Source organism: Cheilinus undulatus, linkage group 23 (assembly GCF_018320785.1).
Source record: "Cheilinus undulatus linkage group 23, ASM1832078v1, whole genome shotgun sequence".
Taxonomy (NCBI): domain Eukaryota; kingdom Metazoa; phylum Chordata; class Actinopteri; order Labriformes; family Labridae; genus Cheilinus; species Cheilinus undulatus.
In genome coordinates, this window is record NC_054887.1 from 28,979,503 (window position 1) to 29,000,138 (window position 20,636).

The 20,636-nt window shown below is 38.5% G+C and overlaps 4 protein-coding genes across 4 annotated transcripts; 1 reads left to right on the forward strand and 3 right to left on the reverse strand.

Annotated features, from left to right (window-relative positions):
- Positions 1–1,877: 1,877 nt before the first annotated feature.
- Positions 1,878–4,395, reverse strand: zgc:193726 (uncharacterized protein LOC561161 homolog). Its single transcript, XM_041781364.1, has 5 exons — positions 4,232–4,395; positions 4,058–4,120; positions 3,911–3,949; positions 3,601–3,648; positions 1,878–2,343 (listed from the first exon to the last, which is right to left on the reverse strand). The coding sequence occupies exons 1-5, from the start codon at positions 4,393–4,395 to the stop codon at positions 2,235–2,237; spliced, it is 423 nt and encodes a 140-aa protein (XP_041637298.1). The 3' UTR covers positions 1,878–2,234.
- A 2,402-nt stretch (positions 4,396–6,797) lies between these two features.
- atp6v1f (ATPase H+ transporting V1 subunit F) lies at positions 6,798–8,282 on the reverse strand. The gene is made up of 2 exons (XM_041780970.1): positions 8,020–8,282; positions 6,798–7,307 (listed from the first exon to the last, which is right to left on the reverse strand). Exons 1-2 carry the CDS (start codon positions 8,175–8,177, stop codon positions 7,106–7,108), a joined length of 360 nt encoding a protein of 119 aa, XP_041636904.1. The 5' UTR covers positions 8,178–8,282; the 3' UTR covers positions 6,798–7,105.
- A 1,142-nt stretch (positions 8,283–9,424) lies between these two features.
- On the forward strand, positions 9,425–12,848 carry lamtor4 (late endosomal/lysosomal adaptor, MAPK and MTOR activator 4). The gene is made up of 4 exons (XM_041781058.1): positions 9,425–9,522; positions 11,750–11,833; positions 12,417–12,534; positions 12,625–12,848. The coding sequence occupies exons 1-4, from the start codon at positions 9,520–9,522 to the stop codon at positions 12,720–12,722; spliced, it is 303 nt and encodes a 100-aa protein (XP_041636992.1). The 5' UTR covers positions 9,425–9,519; the 3' UTR covers positions 12,723–12,848.
- A 1,932-nt stretch (positions 12,849–14,780) lies between these two features.
- Positions 14,781–19,523, reverse strand: LOC121505726 (ADP-ribosylation factor 4). The gene is made up of 6 exons (XM_041781261.1): positions 19,286–19,523; positions 18,826–18,906; positions 16,648–16,757; positions 16,411–16,482; positions 16,196–16,321; positions 14,781–15,511 (listed from the first exon to the last, which is right to left on the reverse strand). Exons 1-6 carry the CDS (start codon positions 19,350–19,352, stop codon positions 15,425–15,427), a joined length of 543 nt encoding a protein of 180 aa, XP_041637195.1. The 5' UTR covers positions 19,353–19,523; the 3' UTR covers positions 14,781–15,424.
- Positions 19,524–20,636: the final 1,113 nt, after the last annotated feature.

Consider the following 20,636-nt stretch of genomic DNA (forward strand, 5'->3'; position numbering starts at 1 on the left):
ATTAGCATCTGTGAGAGGATGCAGCAGCAGACCTGTTCTTTCATGTTTGACGTATGTTTCATAAATAATTCATCAAATCTGCACACTGAGAATTTTAATCACATTAAAACTGATCAAAAATATTTAAAAATAAGTCTCAGTTTTAATGCTTTTTAGTTTCAATCCAGTAAGACTCAGTGAATAATAGAATAGGATCATTTAACACTATCACTCATTTCATTTGTTTTACATGAAGCTCCATCAGATTGTTTTATCACACAATGAACTCAGCAGTGATATTTGTTTTTCCAAATGTCGTTAAAACAGGATTTTTCCATGTTGTTTTCTCTCATCTTGCATAACTGGTGCTTATTTTGAAAACTATGATATTTACCACCGATAAAAACAGGAAACTGCAGATTTGGAGGCTTGAATTTTGGCCTTAGAGGCTTTTTGAAGTTTGTAGGTACCCACATCTGTCCACCAAATATCACAAATCTATTCAACACCTACTTTTGGAGCTGTGAAACGTGGCACCTGTGAGCCATTTAACTTCACACATTTCTAAAAAAAACCTATAACAAACTTAAATTGTTTCAGAGTCGTATGCCCATTTTCATAAAAAATTGGAGCATATCTAATGCCCCAATTTGGACAGGCCTGGGCCCCTTTGGTGCCTGGACCCCAACAATAATTAATCATTGATTCATTCAGAGAAAAGTCTGTGGAGTTAGATCTGATTGATCACAGTCTAAAACTTTTCAGTGTTTTTTTTTCTTATTGGTGACCTTCCAAATATATAAAAAAGTAAAATATGTGTCAAAATTCTGATAGACAACACCCAGGGAGGAGAACTCAACCTGACAGACAAAACACAGGGTTAAGAACACAACCTGACAGACAACACCCAGGGAATTAATTCAACCTGACAGACAACACCCTTGAAAGAGAACACAACCTGAAAGACAAAACACAGGGAGACAAACACAACCTAACACGCAACACCCAGGGAGAAACTTATCAGTAACCTGACAGACAACACCGAGAGAGGAAGACTTAACCTGACAGAGAACACCCTGGGAGAAGAACACAACCTGACAGACAACACATTGGGAGAAGAAAACCACCTGACAGTCAACACCCAAGGTGAAGAACACAACCTGGCAGACAACACCCAAGAAAGAAAATTTAACCTGACAGACAACACTCAGGTATCAGAATAAAATCGGACAGAACAAGCCTGACAGACAACACCCTGGGAGAAGAACACATACTGACAGACAACACCCAGGGAGGAGAACTCATTTTGAGACAATACATCCAGGTAGAAAAACACTAACTACTCCCAGAAAGAAGATTTCAACCTGACAGACCATATCCAGGGAGAAAAAAACAACTAGACAGACAACACCCAGGTAGAGAAAACACTAACACAACCCAGAGCAAAGAGAAAAAATCCTTACAGATGGTGCACTGGGAGAAAAACAAATTTTGACATACAATACTAAGGGGGGGGGGGGGGCTAAACCTGACAGACAATACTCAGGGAGTAAATGACACTGAAGTAGAAGAGCAAAACCCTCTGGAAGCACCTCATGATAGAAAAGCTTGTTTGAAAACCTTAGAAAGACAAAACAAAACAAAACAAAACAAAACAAAACAAAACAAACAAACAACAACAAAAAAACCCTAAAAGTCAAATCTTGTAAGAGGAAACCTTGCAGTCAAAGAGCAGGAAATATGACAAGACAAAAAAAAAAAAAAAAAAAAAAAGAACAAAACCTTTAAGACAACACCCAGAGAAATTAAACCCTAACCAACAACATTCAGGAAGAAGAACAACGTGCCTCAAACACGCCTGGTAGACTAAACTCAGGGAAAAGGACAGACTGTCTGGTTTAATGTAAGTTTTATTTTAGTTGTTTTTCTCTGAATTCATTATGATAAGCAAATCAATCACAGTTTAGGTAGCTACATCATTTTCAGGCGTGACAGACAGAATCATGGGATATGTAGTGTTCATATCACAAAACAGTATTTATCAGAGAACAGCAGTGATTTGACACAGTGTGGTGTTGCTGCCTCCTGGTGTTTAGTGTGGGTGTTACACTCAGAGGTCAACATGTTGATTTCTTTATTTATTTTCTTAAGGTGGTTCTTCTGTTATCTGTTGACACATGGCAGGGTTTCATGGCGTTCAGAGAGACTTATCATCATCACGACCTGTGGATTCAGCAGTGAGCAGCTGCTTCCGGTTATTTTCCCGGGCCTGTGGGGTCTTTGGTTTTATCGCCCGCCTTCTCATCTCCACGCTGTAAGTCAGAGCCCAGGTTTACGGTCCCACAGGTGGGACAGAAGTTAATCCTGAAGAAGACAAGTGAGACAGTAAACAGGTGAATATTTCTACAGGTAAATGTCTGCTCAGGTGAGTGAACGGCTAAGTCTGCTGTGAGTATTGTTGAGGGGAAAGCGCAATACTGCGTCAGCTTTAATAACACAGCAAAAATGTGACATGAAAAAATGTCAGTGAGTACGAGGTTTCTAAAATCAAAATCAGACCCAAAGAAATAAAAACAGAAAAGAATCAAAAAATAAAAACAAATTTTCATGTAACAAATACACATACAAAACACACAAAAATAACAAATATACATTAAACTAAGGGAAAAACATTAAAACAAAAACAAACAACACAAAGAAACGCAAACAAGAACATAAAAGAAAATCAAAAAACAAAAATAAAAAATACAAATGTACAAATAGACATATAAAATTAAAACACACACAAACCATATTTATAGATATGCTTTATAATATAAACAAAAAAACACTACAAACAAAATAAAGAAAAAAAAGAAAGAAAAGAAAAACACCCCAGTAAAGACAAATACAAAGTTAACACAAACAAAATGTAAGTAAAACAAACAAAAACCCTCCAATGAAACAAAAATAGAGAAACACACAAATGCACATACATAACAAATACATATACAAAAAAAGGAAAAAAATCAAATACACACAAAAAAATGATCAAAAACATGAAATCACTAAGAAAAGTAAAATAACACCCAAATAAACACAAATAAACAAATGACAAATAAAGACAAAAATAAAACACATAAATTAAATAAATAAAATAAAATAACAGAAACACACAAGTGCACATAGATAATAACTAAACATACAAATTAAAAAAAACAGAGTAATCAAATGCACAAGTAAAATAGCACCTAAATAAACACAAACAAAACATAAATAAAAACCAACAAAAACAAACTATCAATAATAAACAATAAAAACAAAACAGAAAAATTAAAACAAACATTTAAAAAGTCATGCAAAAATAATCAATTAACAAAAACATCTAATTAAACAACAACAACTAAAACAAACAAAATTACACACAAACACAACAAAGAAGAAAGTTGGACAAAAATTCAACATCAAAATAATCAGAAAATTAAATGATTAAAACTTGAAAATTTAAATTATTGAAATTTAAACTTGCAAATATGTGAATAAATAAATAAATAAATAAACCAAGTATCCAGGTGTGTGTTGTGTCTAATGCCCACATTTTTTTTCTTGTTTTGTTTATACATGTGAAAATTACAAACTGACCTTACGCTGCTTCCTATGTGAGGGTCCACTTTTGGCTGATAGTGTATCCTGAGAGAACACACAAAAAATAATTAACAATAGATAAATATGAAACAAAATAAATACAAAGGAAAATGACACAAAAGAAAGAAAATAAAAAGATAAAATAAAAAACACAAAAACTTACTGATAGAAAATATCAAAATATACATAAAAACCACGACTTACAACTGCAATTATGTAATGTATTATATAATTTTTAACAGTATTGATCTATTTATTTATTAATTCGTAGTCTATGTTGTTTATTGTACATTTGAAAATTACAAACTCTGGAGATGTTGAGTTCATGTCTGGACCGGGCTCAAAGCTGAAAAATACAAACAAACGTATTCATAACTTTAACATTTCTTATAAATTATACATTTTTAAAGAGTTTTCAAAATAATTACAAATCCTGGGATAACTGGAGGTTTACCTGGTGGAGTTTTCCCATGCGTCCCTGTGCAGTTTAGGAGTCATGGTGATGTTTTCATCTCGACTGCAGACAGGAAACAGAAACACGTTCACTAAGTTTGCTTTTAATAAATGTTAAAAAACAGAATGATTCTAAATCAAAAGGATTTGAGACGATTTGAGGTTTAAGTCTCACCTGACTGAGTCAAGAATTGGGGAATGAGGAGCAGCAGAGACTGACGCTGTCATCATCATCATCATCATCAAAATCACCTTCATCACTGCCATCATCTTCATCAGAGAGAGAGAGAGGAGTGAAGATCGCCCTCTCATCCTGTATTTATACTCGCTGTATCTCATGGTCACATGATGCACTGAAACCTGAGTGAAGGTCATCTGAAGGTCATTGTGTTGAACATTGACTCTGTGACACCCTGGGTTCTGTGAGAACTCCGAGACCTCAGAGTCTGTCTGCTTTATTAACATGAGACCACGATAAATGTTTACGAGCTCAGCCGTCGTCCTTCAGAAGACTAATGACGTCCCAGAAGTGAAGGCCGACCGAAAACACATCGTCAACAAACCACTAAGGATGTTTACACTGGTGTGTTCCCAGTGTGGCGCTTACAGGCATCCAGACCAGTACTTATTGGTTCCTTCATACTAGTCTAGCCCTCTAGAGCAGGGCCTCTCAAACTTCTCAGCCTGGGACCCCCAAAATAAAGGTGCCAAAGACCAGGGACCCCACCTGGACTGGAAGTTGGATGAACCATATTTTTATTCATTTTTACCTGAATTATAACCACTATCATCAAAGCAACAAATAGCTTTTTATTCAAAGTATGTAACAATTTAAAAACAAAAATCCCTTCACTTAAAACAGAAATTAAGATGGGTATAAAAAATGTCTCAAATGGGAAATGGCAAACACTTGCAGGAAAGGTGGTGAAATCAGATTTTTAAAGTAGCAGAAATGTGTTACAGTGGCATAAACAGGCTTAAAAAGAGTTAAAAAAGGGTGAACAGTCACAATATTAGGAGGTAAGATGTTGAAATTGGACTTTAAAAATAGAAAAAATGAATCAAAGAGACAAAAAATAGAGAAAAATAGATAAATATGGGATAAAAAGTGACAAAAAGGTGTTATAGAAAAAAATGGGCTTAAAGATTGGTGAAAGAGGTTAAAACTGGCAATACTGACTTAGAAATGGCAAAAATGGGTGGAAAGGTGGTGAAATGGGATTAAAAATTGGGAGAAATTGTTGTAAACTAGCAAAATGGGATTACTGAGGCAGGAAAATAGGCAGAACTTGGTCAAACCAGTAAAAATGAGCAAAAGAAGTGTTGTAAAGGGGGTTAATAATAGCAATAGTGGGTCAAGAGAGGCAACAGTATGTAGAAATTGGCAAGAGTTGGCTTAGTAATAGTAAAAACAGGCAGAACATGCGGTGGAAAGGGTTAAAAGTGAAAGAAATGGGCAGAAAATATGGTGAAATGAGATTAAGCATTTGTAGAAATGCGATTAAAGTGGCCCAAATGTGTTAGAAATGTCAGAAACTGGTGGGATACGTGATGAAAACAGGTCCAAAATGTTGATGTAAATTGGCACAAAAAAAAATGGTAAAAGAGCCAAAATGGGTGCAAATTGTGCAGAATGACTGGGCCTTCTCCATCAGGGCCCCTCGACTTTGGGACGACCTGGCTGAGGAGATAAGGCGTGCAGAGTCAGTGACATCTTTTAAATCCCTCTAATGCCAGTGGACGTTCAGAAGTCTTCAGCGATGGAATCAGCAGAGTTGGTACTTACACCTTACCTTCTACATGATCTTCTGCTTTGTGGCAGAGTTGCTGTTGTTCCTAAATGCTTCCACTTTCTAACATCCCTTACAGCTGACTGTGGAATATCCAGCAGGGATGAAATTTCCTGAACGGTTTTATTGCAAAGATGGCAGCCATCACAGTACCACGCTGGACGTCACTGAGCTCTTCAGAACATTTAAGTACCACAACAAAAGGAGACTGCATGGCTAGGTGCTTGTTTGTACACACCTGTGGCAATGGGTCTGATTAAAACACCTGGATTCAATAATTAACAGGGTATGGCCAAATACTTTTGTCCATATAGTGTAGCTTGCATTATATTTTGTGTATGACTGCTCCATGTTTGTCTGAAACTCTACGCTGCTATCTTGAACCTCATCTTCGACTCTTCCTGGTTAAATAAATAAAAAAACAGAAACTGGCTATCTCATTTAACTCTTTGTTTCCGGCTCTGGTGTGCTCACACTGACAGAACTTTTGATGCATCATTTGATGCTTCCTATGCACACAAAAGACACAGTAGTAAATTACTATGTTCATTTCATTATTAATTAATTGCTTCTTGTTTGAGAACTTTAGACATGTAAACTCTAACCATAAACATGATTTCAGCAGAATAATCAGGTACTTTTACAAGTCCTTTATAACGTGAGAAATACACATGAATAGCCTAATTATTTGAATTTTTTAAAATGCAGAATTAATTCAATACTTTATGGTGAAGTGTGGGTATTGGGACAGGGCTTTAGATCAGTGGTTCCCACCCTTTTTTCTTAGGGCTCCCCCTACTCATGTTTGAAAAAAAAAGCTAAGCCCTACTTTAACTCTATAGTACAGCCCTCAGCTGTTCAAAGCAGCTCAAGGCTTTTTCTGTTTCAGATTTTTTGTTCTCTGAGAAAAAAAACAGAAAGATTTAAAACATGAATGAATAAATCAGGACATCACATCAACAAATATTTATTTTCTTTAACATGTTAGAGTTTTATAAGTTAAACTGAATGAACAGTGTTTCTGTCTGAGTCGCTGTCAGCTGACTGAACACTCAGAGGGACCGGTCACATGATCCCCTTCCTGTTTCTCCACATCAAACACAACAGTAAATAAAAAAAACACACTAACACAATCAGAGGAAGAACAATAAATCAATACAATAATATCAATATATTCAGTTAATTATTGTCTAATCTAACGTCACTGTACAAACATGAAGACAGAGAGGTTCACATCAATCACCGCTGTGTTTGTGTGTTTATCGGAAGTCGTCAGCGGAGAACATGCCCTTGGCTCGGCGGAGGATGGAGTCCTTGGAGGCGTCGTACGGATGCTCCTTAGACGGGATCTCCAGCACGGCGGGGATGGACTGCAGGTGGGCGTCGATGGCGTGACGGATCATCTCGGCGACGAACTGGTTGATGAGGATGATGCCGATGTCGTTACGAACCAGGAAGCTCCTGCAGAGAGGAAGAGGACGAGTTCAGAATGATGGGAGATTTTCACACTGAAGTTCATCCATTGTTTCCTTTTTTAACCCTCTCTGTGCCAGGATGGAATATCATAATAAGTTTGCAATATTTTATATACTGATAAGAGTTTCTAGATACGTGGGAAACCCAAAAAGACTTAAACCAAATAGTAAAATCAAACCTCTCCGATTGATCTGGTTGTGATCACTTTTAGAGTATCAAATCAAAACCAAAAACAGGACAGAAATCAGAGTTTAGAAACCTGATATTGGGTAATTTCTTGTATTTTTGACACCTTTGCAGTAAGACACTTTATCCCTGCTGGATATCCCACACTCAACTGTTAGTCATATGACTAGAAAGTGGAAGCGTTTAGGAACAACAGCAACTCAGCCGCAAAGTGAAAGACCACGTAAAATCCAATTCAGGGTCAACGACTGCTAAGGTGCATGGTGGGTAAGACGCCAACGCTTTGCTGTTCCATAGCTACAGCCCTGAACTTCTACTGGCTTTAATGTCAACACAGTAAATGTGCAGCAGGAGCTTCATTACAGCTCATAAGATTTTTTTATGGAGTTTGGTTAGATCTCACTTTTATATTTGGGTGTATTTTTGTTAAATTATTTCTTTTTAACAAGGTTTGGTTTAAATATTTCAGTAAGTCATTAGATTTTTTTATCTGTTTACAGTGCAGACTCACTTGAAGGTCTCCTCTATCTCCGTGATGCTCGTGTCCTTCTCCACCACCAAGAAATTCGGTTTTCGGTTCTTGTTCAGCTCACCGATCCCGCCCAGCAGGAAGCCCGTGCACGTGTCCTCATCACCGATCACCGCGATCAGTTTACCGCGACCCGCCATCCCGGAGCTCCGGTTAGAAGGAAAAAGGCGAAAAAAACACGGAGCAAAAGAGGAATTTAGCTCCTTACTCACAGATGCTACACGTCATGTGATCGGGTCAGCTGATCGTGACTTCCGCTTTCCGTACGCTGACAGGAAGTACGTCATACACTTATTCCAAATAAGATAATTACAGTTATTTTTTTCTGGAATGCTTACTTCACAAATCTTAATTGGCAAAATATAAGGCTTTTAGCCTACACATTTTCAATTCCAAACAAGATAAAGAAAATGCAGTGCAAAACGTTAATAATATCTATCTAATACATAAATTTCAAGATTTGCTGAGATAAATAACATTTGGGATTTCTGCAAGACAACAGTGGACAATATATTGCACATATTCTATGAATGTCCAGTAATTAAATTATGACTGCCTTTAACTCTTTTAACCTTGACTGGTGTGTCTTGTTTTTTTGTTAGTTAGTTAGTTAGTTTTAATTTACTGCCACTTCATTTTCCTTTTATCTTATATTCCTCATGATGTATAAGTCAATGCACTTTATTGTTTGATTGTTACTGTGCATAATGTTCAATAAAACCTGTTTTAAAAAATTAAATTACAGTTTGGTTATCAAGATGGCCCATCCCCCTTGTAAATGTATTTTTTTTTCTCTTGAATTTTATTATGATTTTGATGTTGTTATTTGGGATTTTTTATTTTAATATTCATCCTGTTCACTGATATGCTCTTGTATGTTTGTTTATACAATTATACTATTTGTTCGTTATGTATAAGATACAGTCTCTCTTTTCCTGGTCTTTAAATCTGTGTTCTGTCATACATTGGAAAAACAACTTTTAATAAGATTTTAAGACAAGACTAATATGAGCTCTTTGTTAAAAAAGAAAAAAACAAGGAGATTTATGTGTAAAATTAACCATTGTTTAGTTCTGTCGTTTAGATAGAAGTACTTTAGAATATTATCTGTTTTTAAATGATTTATTTCACGTGTAAAATTAAGTTAGTTCGCGTTTTTATATGTCTTTAATTTGTGATGTTTGTTTGATATCTTTGACATTTAACTGAGGCGCTGTGGCTCCTTTAAGGACGTTAAATGGAGTTTAAATTATTGTAGAATGAAAAAAAAATATTTATTGGTTTAATGTCATGAGTGTGTTGCGAATGTGTTAAAAGACACATCTTTGAAGAACCTGTTTATTCAGGCACTATTTGGTACAGGAACTTTAAATAATTTCCAACAGCACGTGAAGGCCACGCAGCAGTCACGTGACGATCCAAGAAAACGGAAATGCAGCAGAGCAGGTCAGCTGATTAAAAAAACAGCAGAAGAATAGGAAAATGGTAAGATTTTAAAGTCTTGAATTTTATATTTCACATCAAATTTATGTGTATTATTAACATGATGGTCACGTGACTCCTGTTCTTCCGTTAGTAAGACTGTAGGAGCTCTGATTAGCTGTCAGGATGTTAGCCTGTTAGCAGTTAGCATGAAATAAGTTACCCTGTTTTGTTTCTGCTATTTATTTAATCCGGTGAAACTCGCTGAGATAAAAAACAGAGTCCTGGGAAAGACAGCAGAGAAGTCAATAGCACTGGTGACAGACAGTGAGCAGCCATAAGTACAACATGAAATAACATACAGCATTTTAAATACACTAAAAAAGCACAAACTGTGAAGTTTAAACAGCAACTCTCTGTCCTAATAGTCTATAATCATTTATGAATTAGGTAAAAGAGGCGTTTGTTTCTATTTAAAGTCATCCAATGAGAGCAGCTTCAGGAATTTTTGTGTTTTATTGTCAGTAAAGGGAACAGCAAACATATAAGCACATTTTTTTCCCCAGTTTAGTTCAGACTTTTGGAAAAGAGAGTAAGAAAATAGGCTGAAAACTGGAGGTTATACTTTATTTTAGCATGAAAAGCCACGATGATAGAAGATTGATTGTACTTTTATTTACATGTAATTCATTGAAAGAACCAACCCCTATGGGTTTATAAGACACCAGGGATACCATTGAAGCAGTGCAGCTGTCAGCTCCTTACAAGCAGTTACAGAGTTACATGTTCTTTTAACAGCTCAGTAGTAAACAATGCATTCTGCCTTTTCTCCCAGACCGTGCAAATATAATTGGCTATTAGAAAAAGGTTCCTTTTCTGAAGCAAAACTCAAGTTTATCATAATAATCCAACCAAAAAAGTCAGCATTAATTGAAGAAATGTTCCTAAAAATAAGGCTTCTAATACCGTTGTTATTGTACAGTAAAATGTAAAAACATAAATCTCATTCTCAGTTTCCCCAAAGTCACACTACTCACCCTAGCTTCCTCCATCTGTCTCTGTGACATAAATGCTGATCTTTGTCTTCTAGTTAAACCATACTTAACATCGGCCTTCCCATTGTGACTATTCTTTATAAGAAAATATGTCCATAGATTTGGGTTTCACCTTCCACAAGCCTACGTGGGCAGCATCAAGCAGGAACAGCCCACATTTGGACCTTTCCTGTATCTACAAGAAAAGCCTGAGAGGAGCAGCAATAACCCCAGAGCAGAGCAGGCATCATTCGCAACAGAATGACATTGATCAAGTCAGAAGCAGAGTAAAGGAGGAGCTGGGGTGGAGGAGGGTTGCAAAAAGCAGCTTGTGCTGCAGGACTCTGTCACTTTCTGGCAAGGAGAATCACCATCACTCCCGTTTCATCTGGAAAACCAGATGAAAAACAAACAAAAAAAAACACTTTTTTTCCCCTCCCTCTTCTCAGTACCAAACTGCTAACTTACTATGCATTTTTTTTTAAATCCTGAAGTGGGTGGAGTTAGCTTTGAGCTGGGGGTTCACTTACACTTTAATGTTTATGTTTGGGACTAGTTCTTGTTTACAGCTTCAAATATATCAAAAAACACAACTTGTTTTAATAGATAACTGGATTATGCAGTCACAAACAACATCAATGACAACAGAATGACACTGATTAAGTCAGAAGCAGAATAAATAGTAGCTGAGGTAGTGGAGGGTTGCAAAAAGTGGTTTGCAGGAACAGCCAAGTGTAGCCAGGCTACAGAAGTTTAAATATGGCAGCATGAGTGTGATCAGCCAACAGTGTGTTTCGAGCAAATCAGCTGACTATCAGCTGATGAGGGCTAGCGTAAGATCAACTGATCGGTGCTAGACTCTGTGGCCTGCCCAAATTAACGCCATAAGATCAATTTCAGCAGGAACAGAGAAGGTGTGCCTTTAAGGTTTAATTCTGAAATAAAATCTCAGTTTCAGTGTCAAGATGTTGAGTGGTAAGAGAGCGATTTATCACCTTAAAGACCAAGATAGATGTAGCTTGAAACGCTCAAGCTGTGTACCTTGAGAAGTGCACAGAGTAAGATGTAAGCCTGAGAGTCATCAGCATAAAATTAAATTAACCTTAGACCTGTTTTAACTGATGTTGTTCATTAAGAAAATGAGCAGGAGTGGACCCAGGACTGAGCCCTAAAGAACACCTTTGGTTACATAGCAAGAGCAATTAGTGTCTTGTGTTGTTTGCGTCTTATTTGGGTTTTATCCTTTGTTGTTTTAGACCACAGCAGCTCTCACAGCGGGGCTGGAGCGGATTCCAGATCAGCTTGGGTACCTCGTAATCAGTGAAGATGGAGTTCTGGCTGTGAGTAACACCAAACCTCATTTATAAGACCGACTTGGGTACTGCTTCACCTGTACAGGTTTATTACCTATTATCAGCGGACCTTGATAGTATCCATAATGGTAGTTTTAAATTGCTCTGCTTGCCCCTCCTTCTTGATTTTGATTGGCTAGTGAGGGACTAGTGGCACTGCTACAAAAGTTTAACTGTTTTCAACTGAGGGGGGTGTGTTCACAGCAAAACTATAAACTCTGGTCTAAATTGGCTTTGTTTTGAAAATGGCTGCTGTCAGTTAAAAAAGACAACAGCTATAGAAACAGACCCCTAAACTCTCAAATACATTGGTTTACACATTAAAAAAAGTAGTCTAGAGGTTGATTTACTCTATTACGAGCCTAGGACTATATTAATGTTATGTTAGGGACTAGTTCTCATTTATATCTTAAACAAATAAAACCCAAATACATCGTTTCAATAAATAACTGGATTTAGCAGTCACAAAAAATATGATACTTCAGTTATATTTTTAAAAAGCCCTGATTAAGTTTAACTAATTTATGTGCCACACCTGTGATGACCTCTGACCTCTCTGTGGCCTCACCAGTCTGCAGGTGAGCTGGAGAATGATGAGCACACGGCAGGTGTAATAATGCAGATGGTGAGAACAGCGAGTCGATTCAGATTAGGAGGATCAGCTGATCCACCTTTTAAGCGCATGTCAGGTAATGCACACCGACACCTGCATATGTAGTCTCACTTGTTGTCCTTAGCCGACCCTCTTACCTGTCCTCACCTGTTGTCTTTCACCTCAGTGATCCTGGAGGACTTCGTCTACACGGTGACGGTCTCTGGTCAGAAAGTTTTTGTGGTCAAACGTCAGAACAACCAGCATGAACCAATCAGCGTTTAGAAGCTTGGCCATGTGACCATCGGAAGCAGGAAGTCAAACATGTTTGTCTCTGTTTGATTGTTGGATTTCCACAAAGTTTTGTATGTTTGAATTTGTATTTAACCTGAAAATAAAGATTTAAAATGACTGCACTGTTCTCTGAGAATTTTCCTTTAAATCTTAGAACATTTTCAGAAGGAATAAGAAAACTTCAGGACTTCCCAAAAAATCAGCAATCTTCTCCAGTAATATATCATTAATTTTCTATGAAAAATCTTTTCCTGTCACATTTCTCTCTGGGCCTCAACTGTACCACCTTTTATTTGCTAAATCTAATTTAAAGAGAAATCCATCCCAAATTTTGGTCAGGATTCATCATCATGGAACCTGTGTTGGATTAAGAACCAGACATTTTGACATCAGTCTACAAACACCTGCTTGCTCAGCGCCTGTTGACATAAAGGTCTATTCATTCACTAATCCAAATGTTGATGTGATTCCAGGAAAGGGTGTATGAGACAATTTGATAAGTCATGCCAGGATAACTAATCTTCATATATATGGTTGAATTGAAGGCTCTCTGGTTGAGAAATGCTGTTTTAGGATACTCTTTGCTTTCTTCTCGTCCTTCCAGGCTTATCCCTCACCTCTTTCTCTCTCCTTATCCACTGTCCATTCTGTATTATGGCGTTAAGACCCAAAAATAAGTCTTAGAAAATATTAGGCTGACTAATCCTGTGTTCATTCATCCATTTTCTTCTGTTTATCTGGGGTCAGGTTGTTCTAGCAGCAGGTTAAGCAAGTCAACCCAGACATCCCTCTCCAAAGTGACATATTCCAGCTCTTCCTGGGGGATTCCAAGGTGTTCCAAGGCAAGATGTGATACGTAAACTCGACAGCAAGTCCTGGTGTCCTCCCTGTCGGGGTCCTCTCTCAATTGGACTTGCCTGGAAGACCCCGACAGGGAGGACACCAGGAGGCATGACCAGATGCGTGAACCCCCTCAATTAGCTCCTAGGAGCAGCGGCTCTACTTCAAGCTTCCTCCAGGTGTCTGAGCTTCTCTAAGGCTGGACGTACACTTTGCGATTTCAAACAGACTATAACAATTGCAACTGAATCGCTTCCCATGCACTAGCATCGTGCAAGTGCTCACACTGTACTAGTAAAGTCAGGACAGACCGAGACAAAAAACTATGGAGTTCCCTTTGATAAAGTCTTGCACACTGAGGTTGAAGTCTTATAGGGTCATACTCGCTCTCGTTACACACAAACAGCATTGCTATCTGTCAGCTAGTGGTCCATGGGTTGGCATAACTCCTGCTAGTTTATTTCCTAGTTATAGTGGGGGAGATTAGAAATTAAGATGCTGTTGTACAGTTTTGAAAGGTAAAAATACTCCATAGTTGAGGATTCTGCTCTCACTATTAGGAGTGTATGCAGTCGTACGACCAAAATATCAAACATGTTAGAGATCCATCAGACCAATTAGGAGCCAGTGGGTTGGGCCGTGGTTGGCCGTTGTAGTTCTCTGCACACAGCAAGACAAACAACACAGGATCAGAATGAAAGGTAGCCAAACTTCCAAGTTAGTTGTTAGACTGAAAATTTGCATCTGGACCAAATTAAATTTGCAAGGTGTCCTGTCATTACCCAGAGCTCATGACCATTGATGAGGGTTGGAACAAAGATCGACTTGTAAATTGAGAGTCCTGCCTTCTGGCTAAGCTTAATCTTCACCACAACAGTCTAGTAAATTGTCTGCAATACTGCTGAAGCTGCATCAATCCACCTGTCAATGTCACAGTCCATCCTCTCCTCACTTGGCAACAACAACCCAAGATACCTGAACTCCTTTACTTGAGGCACTCACTCCTCATCTAGAGGAAGCAATCTACAGTTTTCCAGCAGAGGATCATGGCCTCAGACTTGAAGGTTCTGACCCTCAAACCAGCCAATGTAATAGACCTGAGTATATGGATAGTAATGCTTGAATCGTTTAAAAGGCAGATATCTTTTCATACTTAAATGAAGCATTGATTAACCTTCAATTGATCGGCTGATCACAACAAACAAACAGTTGAGAAGAAAAAAAACCTTTATTGCATCATCTTTGTTTCGGATTCTTCTTCTGCACATTGTTTAGGAATGACGAGGCCTTCAGGTACGGAATGAGCCATCACACCACCAGGTCACTTTAACCCTGCCCCCTGTACCTTTTAGGTACACTGTCTTCATCTTTCCCCCTGTCTTCATTTTAAACACCTTCATTTGTCTTTAACCCCGCCCTATCAGGTACTTTGCCACTCACCTTCAACTCCAGCCACTGCCCTCCATTATCATCTTCAGGTGCACTGTCGCTCAACTCTAAACCCCACCCCCTGCCCACAGGTACATGCCACCAGTCGTTAAGCCCACCTTTAACCACAGGTGCAGTTTTACCCGATAAGCCCCGCCTCCCACCTGGTTAAGTGTGTCACATGATTCAGAGTTAAAACATGCGGAGAAAGAAAGAAAAAAAACAAGAGAAGAAGAGGATGATGGGAAATCAAGGTGAGCTCAGAGTCCATGACATCATTTCCTCCTCGACATATTCATAATTTAAAAACAAACAAAAAAAAGAAATCAGTCCTTTAAAACTCCTCCCACTCCTTGTCTTCATCAGGTAAAGGTGAATTCAGTCGATGATATCAGTCAGCTACTTCCCGGTTTAAGTCATGTGACCTAACGTTTGCTCAGCTCATTGGACAGCCAGTCAAGACCCTCGTAGAGACCTGTGCCCTGAGTCGCACAGGTAGCCTGGACAAACCACTAGGATAGAAAGAAAGGTGAGAGATTAGAGTGTCAAATTTTCAATATTTTTTTAATATCACATGCTTAAACACCCTACCACTATATCAACTGAAAAAAGGAAAAAAAAGACCATGTTTTCAGCCCTAAGCTTCCGTACAGAGAAGCATCCCCACAGCATGATGCTGCCACTGTGCTTCACAGTGGGAATGGCGTGTTTATGGTGATGTGTAGTGTTTGGCATCTTGTCTGCTGGACAAAAAGCAGCATTTTGGACTTATTAGACCTTAGAACTTTCTTCGACTTGACCATGGAGTCTCCCACATGCCTTTTGGTGAACTCTAGTCCAGATTGAATCTGAGTTTTCTTCAACAGTGGCTTTCTCTTTGCCATAAAGCTCTAACTGGTGAAGAACCCGGCCAACAGTTGTTGTATGCAGAGTCTCTCCATCTCAGCTGCTGAAGCTTGGAACTCCTGCAGAGGTCATAGGTGTCTTGGTGGCCTCTCTCACTAGTCTACTTCTTGCACGCTCACTCAGTTTGTGAGGACGGTCTGATCTAGGCAGATTTACACATATTTTTGTATCCATCCTGTCTCATACTTCTCAATAACCTTTTCTCTCTCAGAGTGTTCTTTTGTCTTCATGGTGCAATGGTAGCCAGTATGTTGTATGTTGTGGTGTAAAGCATTTTGTGTTGCACTCACAGTTCTGCTGCGCAGGCTCTGCAGACCCAGTTTGTCGGTGAGTTCGCTGACCACCATGGCGTTGGGAAGATCCTGTTTGTTGGCAAACACCAGAATAACCGCGTCCTTCAGTTCATCTTCCTGGAGCTGCACAGAGAAAAGACCGATAACATCACGGTGCTGCAGAGTCATGTGATTGATGACATCATAGATATAGTGTGTGTGTTGTGTCTTACCATCTTAGTGAGTTCATCAGCTGACTCTGGGATTCTCTCTCTGTCGTTACTGTCCACCACGAAGATCAGACCCTGAACGCATCACAAGCACAACACGTTTGTTTTTCTGAATAAAACTGAACAATAAGTAAACAATAAGTGACAATTCTTTCCCATGGTCAACACTGAACAGGTGACAGGTATAAAGCTCGTTTATCCATTTACTCTCTTATATCTGCATGTTATCCTGTTGTTCACCTGTGTATTCTGGAAGTAGTGTCTCCACAGAGGCCTGATCTTGTCTTGACCGCCAACGTCCCAAACTGTGAAACAGATGTTCTTATACTCCACTGTCTCCACGTTAAACCCTGAAACACAAACATAGATAAACATGTAAACAAACAAACATACCAACCGGTCTTCTGCTTAGCTTGTTCTATTTTCTTTGTTTTAAGGACAAACTCGGTCAACACAGAGAAACTCCTTCAAGCTACTCGAGTGTTGCCAACATGTTTAAATACCACTTCTATTCATTTGTTTGAGCCTTTCTATGATAATTTCGGTCACCTCTGAGACAGAGAATAAGTATAAATAGGTAGCAATCTCAAGATAGATACTTAAATGTACTCATCATCACAGGAAAACCTAAAAAGTACATGTATGAGTTTACTATATGTCTCCTTTGGGCTTCTGTAGACCGACTTTTGCCACATTGTTTGCATTCATGACCCACTAGAAAGAGCTTTGCAACCCTCTTTTTGGCCCCAACCCAGCTGAGAGCCAGTTGTTTAAACCACACAGACTTTCCAACGTAGGGACCTCTTATCGTGCTGGTGATGGTATTGATAACAGGCAGTGGCATGTGAGAACAGGTTGCTGGGTTTAGTCAAAATATGTTGCAGAATTGTAGACTCTAATCTGAATCACTTGTTCAAACTAGGGCTGAACGATTTTGGAAAAAATCTAATTGCGATTTTTTCCCCCCAATATTGCCATTGCAATTTGATATGCGATTATTCCTTAACTTTTCTTTGTTCATAAACAATGGCTGAACAATACTTAATAACTAATTCTGATGATTTTGACTTGTGTTGCAAATTGGATATGAATTGTTGCATTGAAGGGTTTTGGTCATGCTTATATTCCATTTTTGAAAAGTACAAAAAGAAGAAGTTAGGATTTTTTTTACATGAAATTGCATGAAATGTCATGCATAACATCTCTGCTGCAAAAAAGTTTAAAACTGGTATTTTGACACAAATTTCAGGTCAAAAAAATATTGCACCTTTTACAATTTGAAAATTGCAGCAGGCCATAATGCGATTTAATCTAATTTTCGATTAATTGCCCAGCCCTAGTTCAAACTCAAGACTCTTAAAACCCATTCAATCCTGAATGAGCCAAGCCATCCATTGTTTGAGGTGTTCTTGCAGCTGCAGATATGTCCTTCAGACATGCAGGAAAAAACAGATTGCAAAATTATTTAATCCTGGCTGCCATCAGCCTTCTCAAAGTGAAATCTATTTACTTGCTTTACTCTCTGATGTATTTGTTTGTGAAATGTTCTGTGCAGCTGTAAAGCAAATTGGGATGATAAAGACATCCTTAATCCTAGGCGGAGGGCAAATGTGTCTGTACATGCGGCTGTCAGGTTGTACTATTTTAAAAGGTGGTATAACCTGGAGCACTAGAAGAGGAGAGAAGAAGTCCAGTGGGTTTTAGTAGCCGCGTAGTGTCAGCAGCTTGTTCTCAGTGACAGACTACATCCCTCAGGAAATGCATGATGGCTTTCTTTGGACTTCTGCTTTCATTTCCCATGAGCAGAGATAATTTCAGCCATCCAACAACAAAGAACTGTTGAATTGCAACATGTTATTTATGATTTCACCACTTGATGTCACTGTGCGCTGGCTGTTGGTTAGGGGTGTAGGCTCTAGATATCACCTAAAAACAATGCTGGGGCATATTTAACATTCATTCCATTGTTTGTGGATTAACGGTAAGTTAGTTAAGTGGTTTTCAGCCTGTAGCCTCTTCTGAAACAGACACAAGAGTCTTCACCATAACAAATACTGCATTAAAACTACTTGAGTGATTGGTCAAATGAGGTGAAAACTATTCTGTGAAAATATTTTGGTAAGTTTGGATGTTAAACCCCCCTAGTAAAGACCAACTTCATGTCCAAACAATGACACTACTTGTGTTATAACCTAACATGCTACAGGTGTGTTAAATTCGACATTAGTAACCCTGGCGACAGTATATCTTAGTTTAAACACCGTCCTAGATCCTCTATGGAGTGAGATCACAACCGTTATGTTTATGTGATTAAATGACCAAACTGATCTCTGTGTTATCAGCTGATAAAGCTACACGTGTCTCTTCCAGCTCATTGATTTTAACTGATTCTAAATAGTTACTATTCCTGAATATTACCGATGGTTGGGATTGTGGTAACGATCTCTCCAAGCTTCAGTTTGTAGAGGATCGTAGTTTTTCCAGCTGCGTCCAAACCGACTGAAAAACACAGACAATGAAAGCAGAGAAAAGTGTGTAAATAAATTATCTGTTTATATAATGAACTCTACTTTAAATTGATATTATATAACAGTTCAAAACAGTGAAAAAACGTCAAAGTGGGGTTAAATTGACGCTGGTAAAGCCCACTGCTGCCTCAGCTTCCGTTAGCCCCAACGGTAAGCCTTGTTAGCATATTTTTTTTACATTATTATGATATATGACGTGTCAGTTTAACAGGTTGAATCCTCATTGGTCGGTTAATAGTACAGTATATGATCTAATGTGTTTATGTAAACATTAATATCAGAGTTGAGAGAGCTCCTTTTAGCCCCCCGCCCGGTTAGCCGGGGAGCTAAGTTAGCCTAGCCTAGCTCACCCATCAGTATCCTCATCTGTCTCTTTCCGAACAGTCTGGAGATCAGGTTGGAGATCGTCAGCCCCATCTTTAACCCCAAAGTCCCGGCTCAGCGAAGGAAAGGCGGAACAGTCTGACGCGGGAGAACGAGCCGGAGAGTCCGGGAGAAGCCGCTGCTCGGTGCCGCAAGAGAGTAACGGAACCAGGCGAAGAAGAGGCGGAGAGGGCGCAGCTCCTCCTCGGTGCCACGTCCAGGCAAACGCGGAATACATGACGTCACAGTTTGAAAAAACTTTATTAGAATAAAAACGACAGCGGTTGCTTCAGGGTGAGACAGAAAAGTTGGAAATTCGAAAATCACTCAAAGTTAAGTTTCAACTGAGAATGGGGAGGGAGGATAAACCGATTTACAATCCCAATTTCAAAAAAGCTGGAGGGCTGTGTCAGTGTAAATAAAAACAGTGCAATCCTTTGGAAATCTCTTAAACCCATAATTTATTTATCATGTGTCAAATGTGAAATCCTGTTTGGAAAACCACGGATGCCGTGTCTTGTGGACTAGAGGGGAGAAGAACCATACAGCTTGTTACACAGTCGAAAAGCCTGCATCTCTGATGGATGGGGTTGCATAAGTGCTTGCACATCTGGAAAGGAACTATCAATATGGAAAAGCTGATAGAGATTTTAAAGCAACACATGCTCCCATCCAGACAAGAAGACCCGTGGCTGTTGAACAGCTAGAATCCTGCATCAGACAGGAATGGGACAACATTCCTCTTCCAAACTCCAGCAATTGATCTCCTAACTTCCCAGATCACAGGCGTTGTTAAAAGCAGAGGAAATGCAACACAGTGGTAAACATGGCCGTGTCCCAACTTTCTTGAGGTGTTGCTGCCATCAAATTCAAAATTAGCTTATATTTTTCATTAAATGGTAAACTGTCTAAATTTCAACATCTGTGCTGCTGTTTATGTACTTTTGGGAATTAAATATGGGTTTATGAGATTTGACAATCATTGCATGCATTCTTATTTATATTTTGCACAGTAGAAGATTGTATTTTAATAATCCCTGAAAGATATATTTAATTTTGTGGTGAATACACCACACACATAGGTTGAAATCACATTATACTCCAGCTTCTAGAATAGTGGTTAGGTCGAGCATGTGATGGATCAAAACTATTACATAAATTATCAGCATCGTTTCAAATGCCTGGTTTCTACTAATTTTTACGTTTTTGTGAATTTAAGTAATTTTGTTAAATGATTTCATACTATTTAAATCCTTTTTATTGTATTGTAAAATGTATCTGCTGGTGATTTAAAAAAAAAAAGTGTTATTGCCGTCAATCGATGAAAACCTACATTTT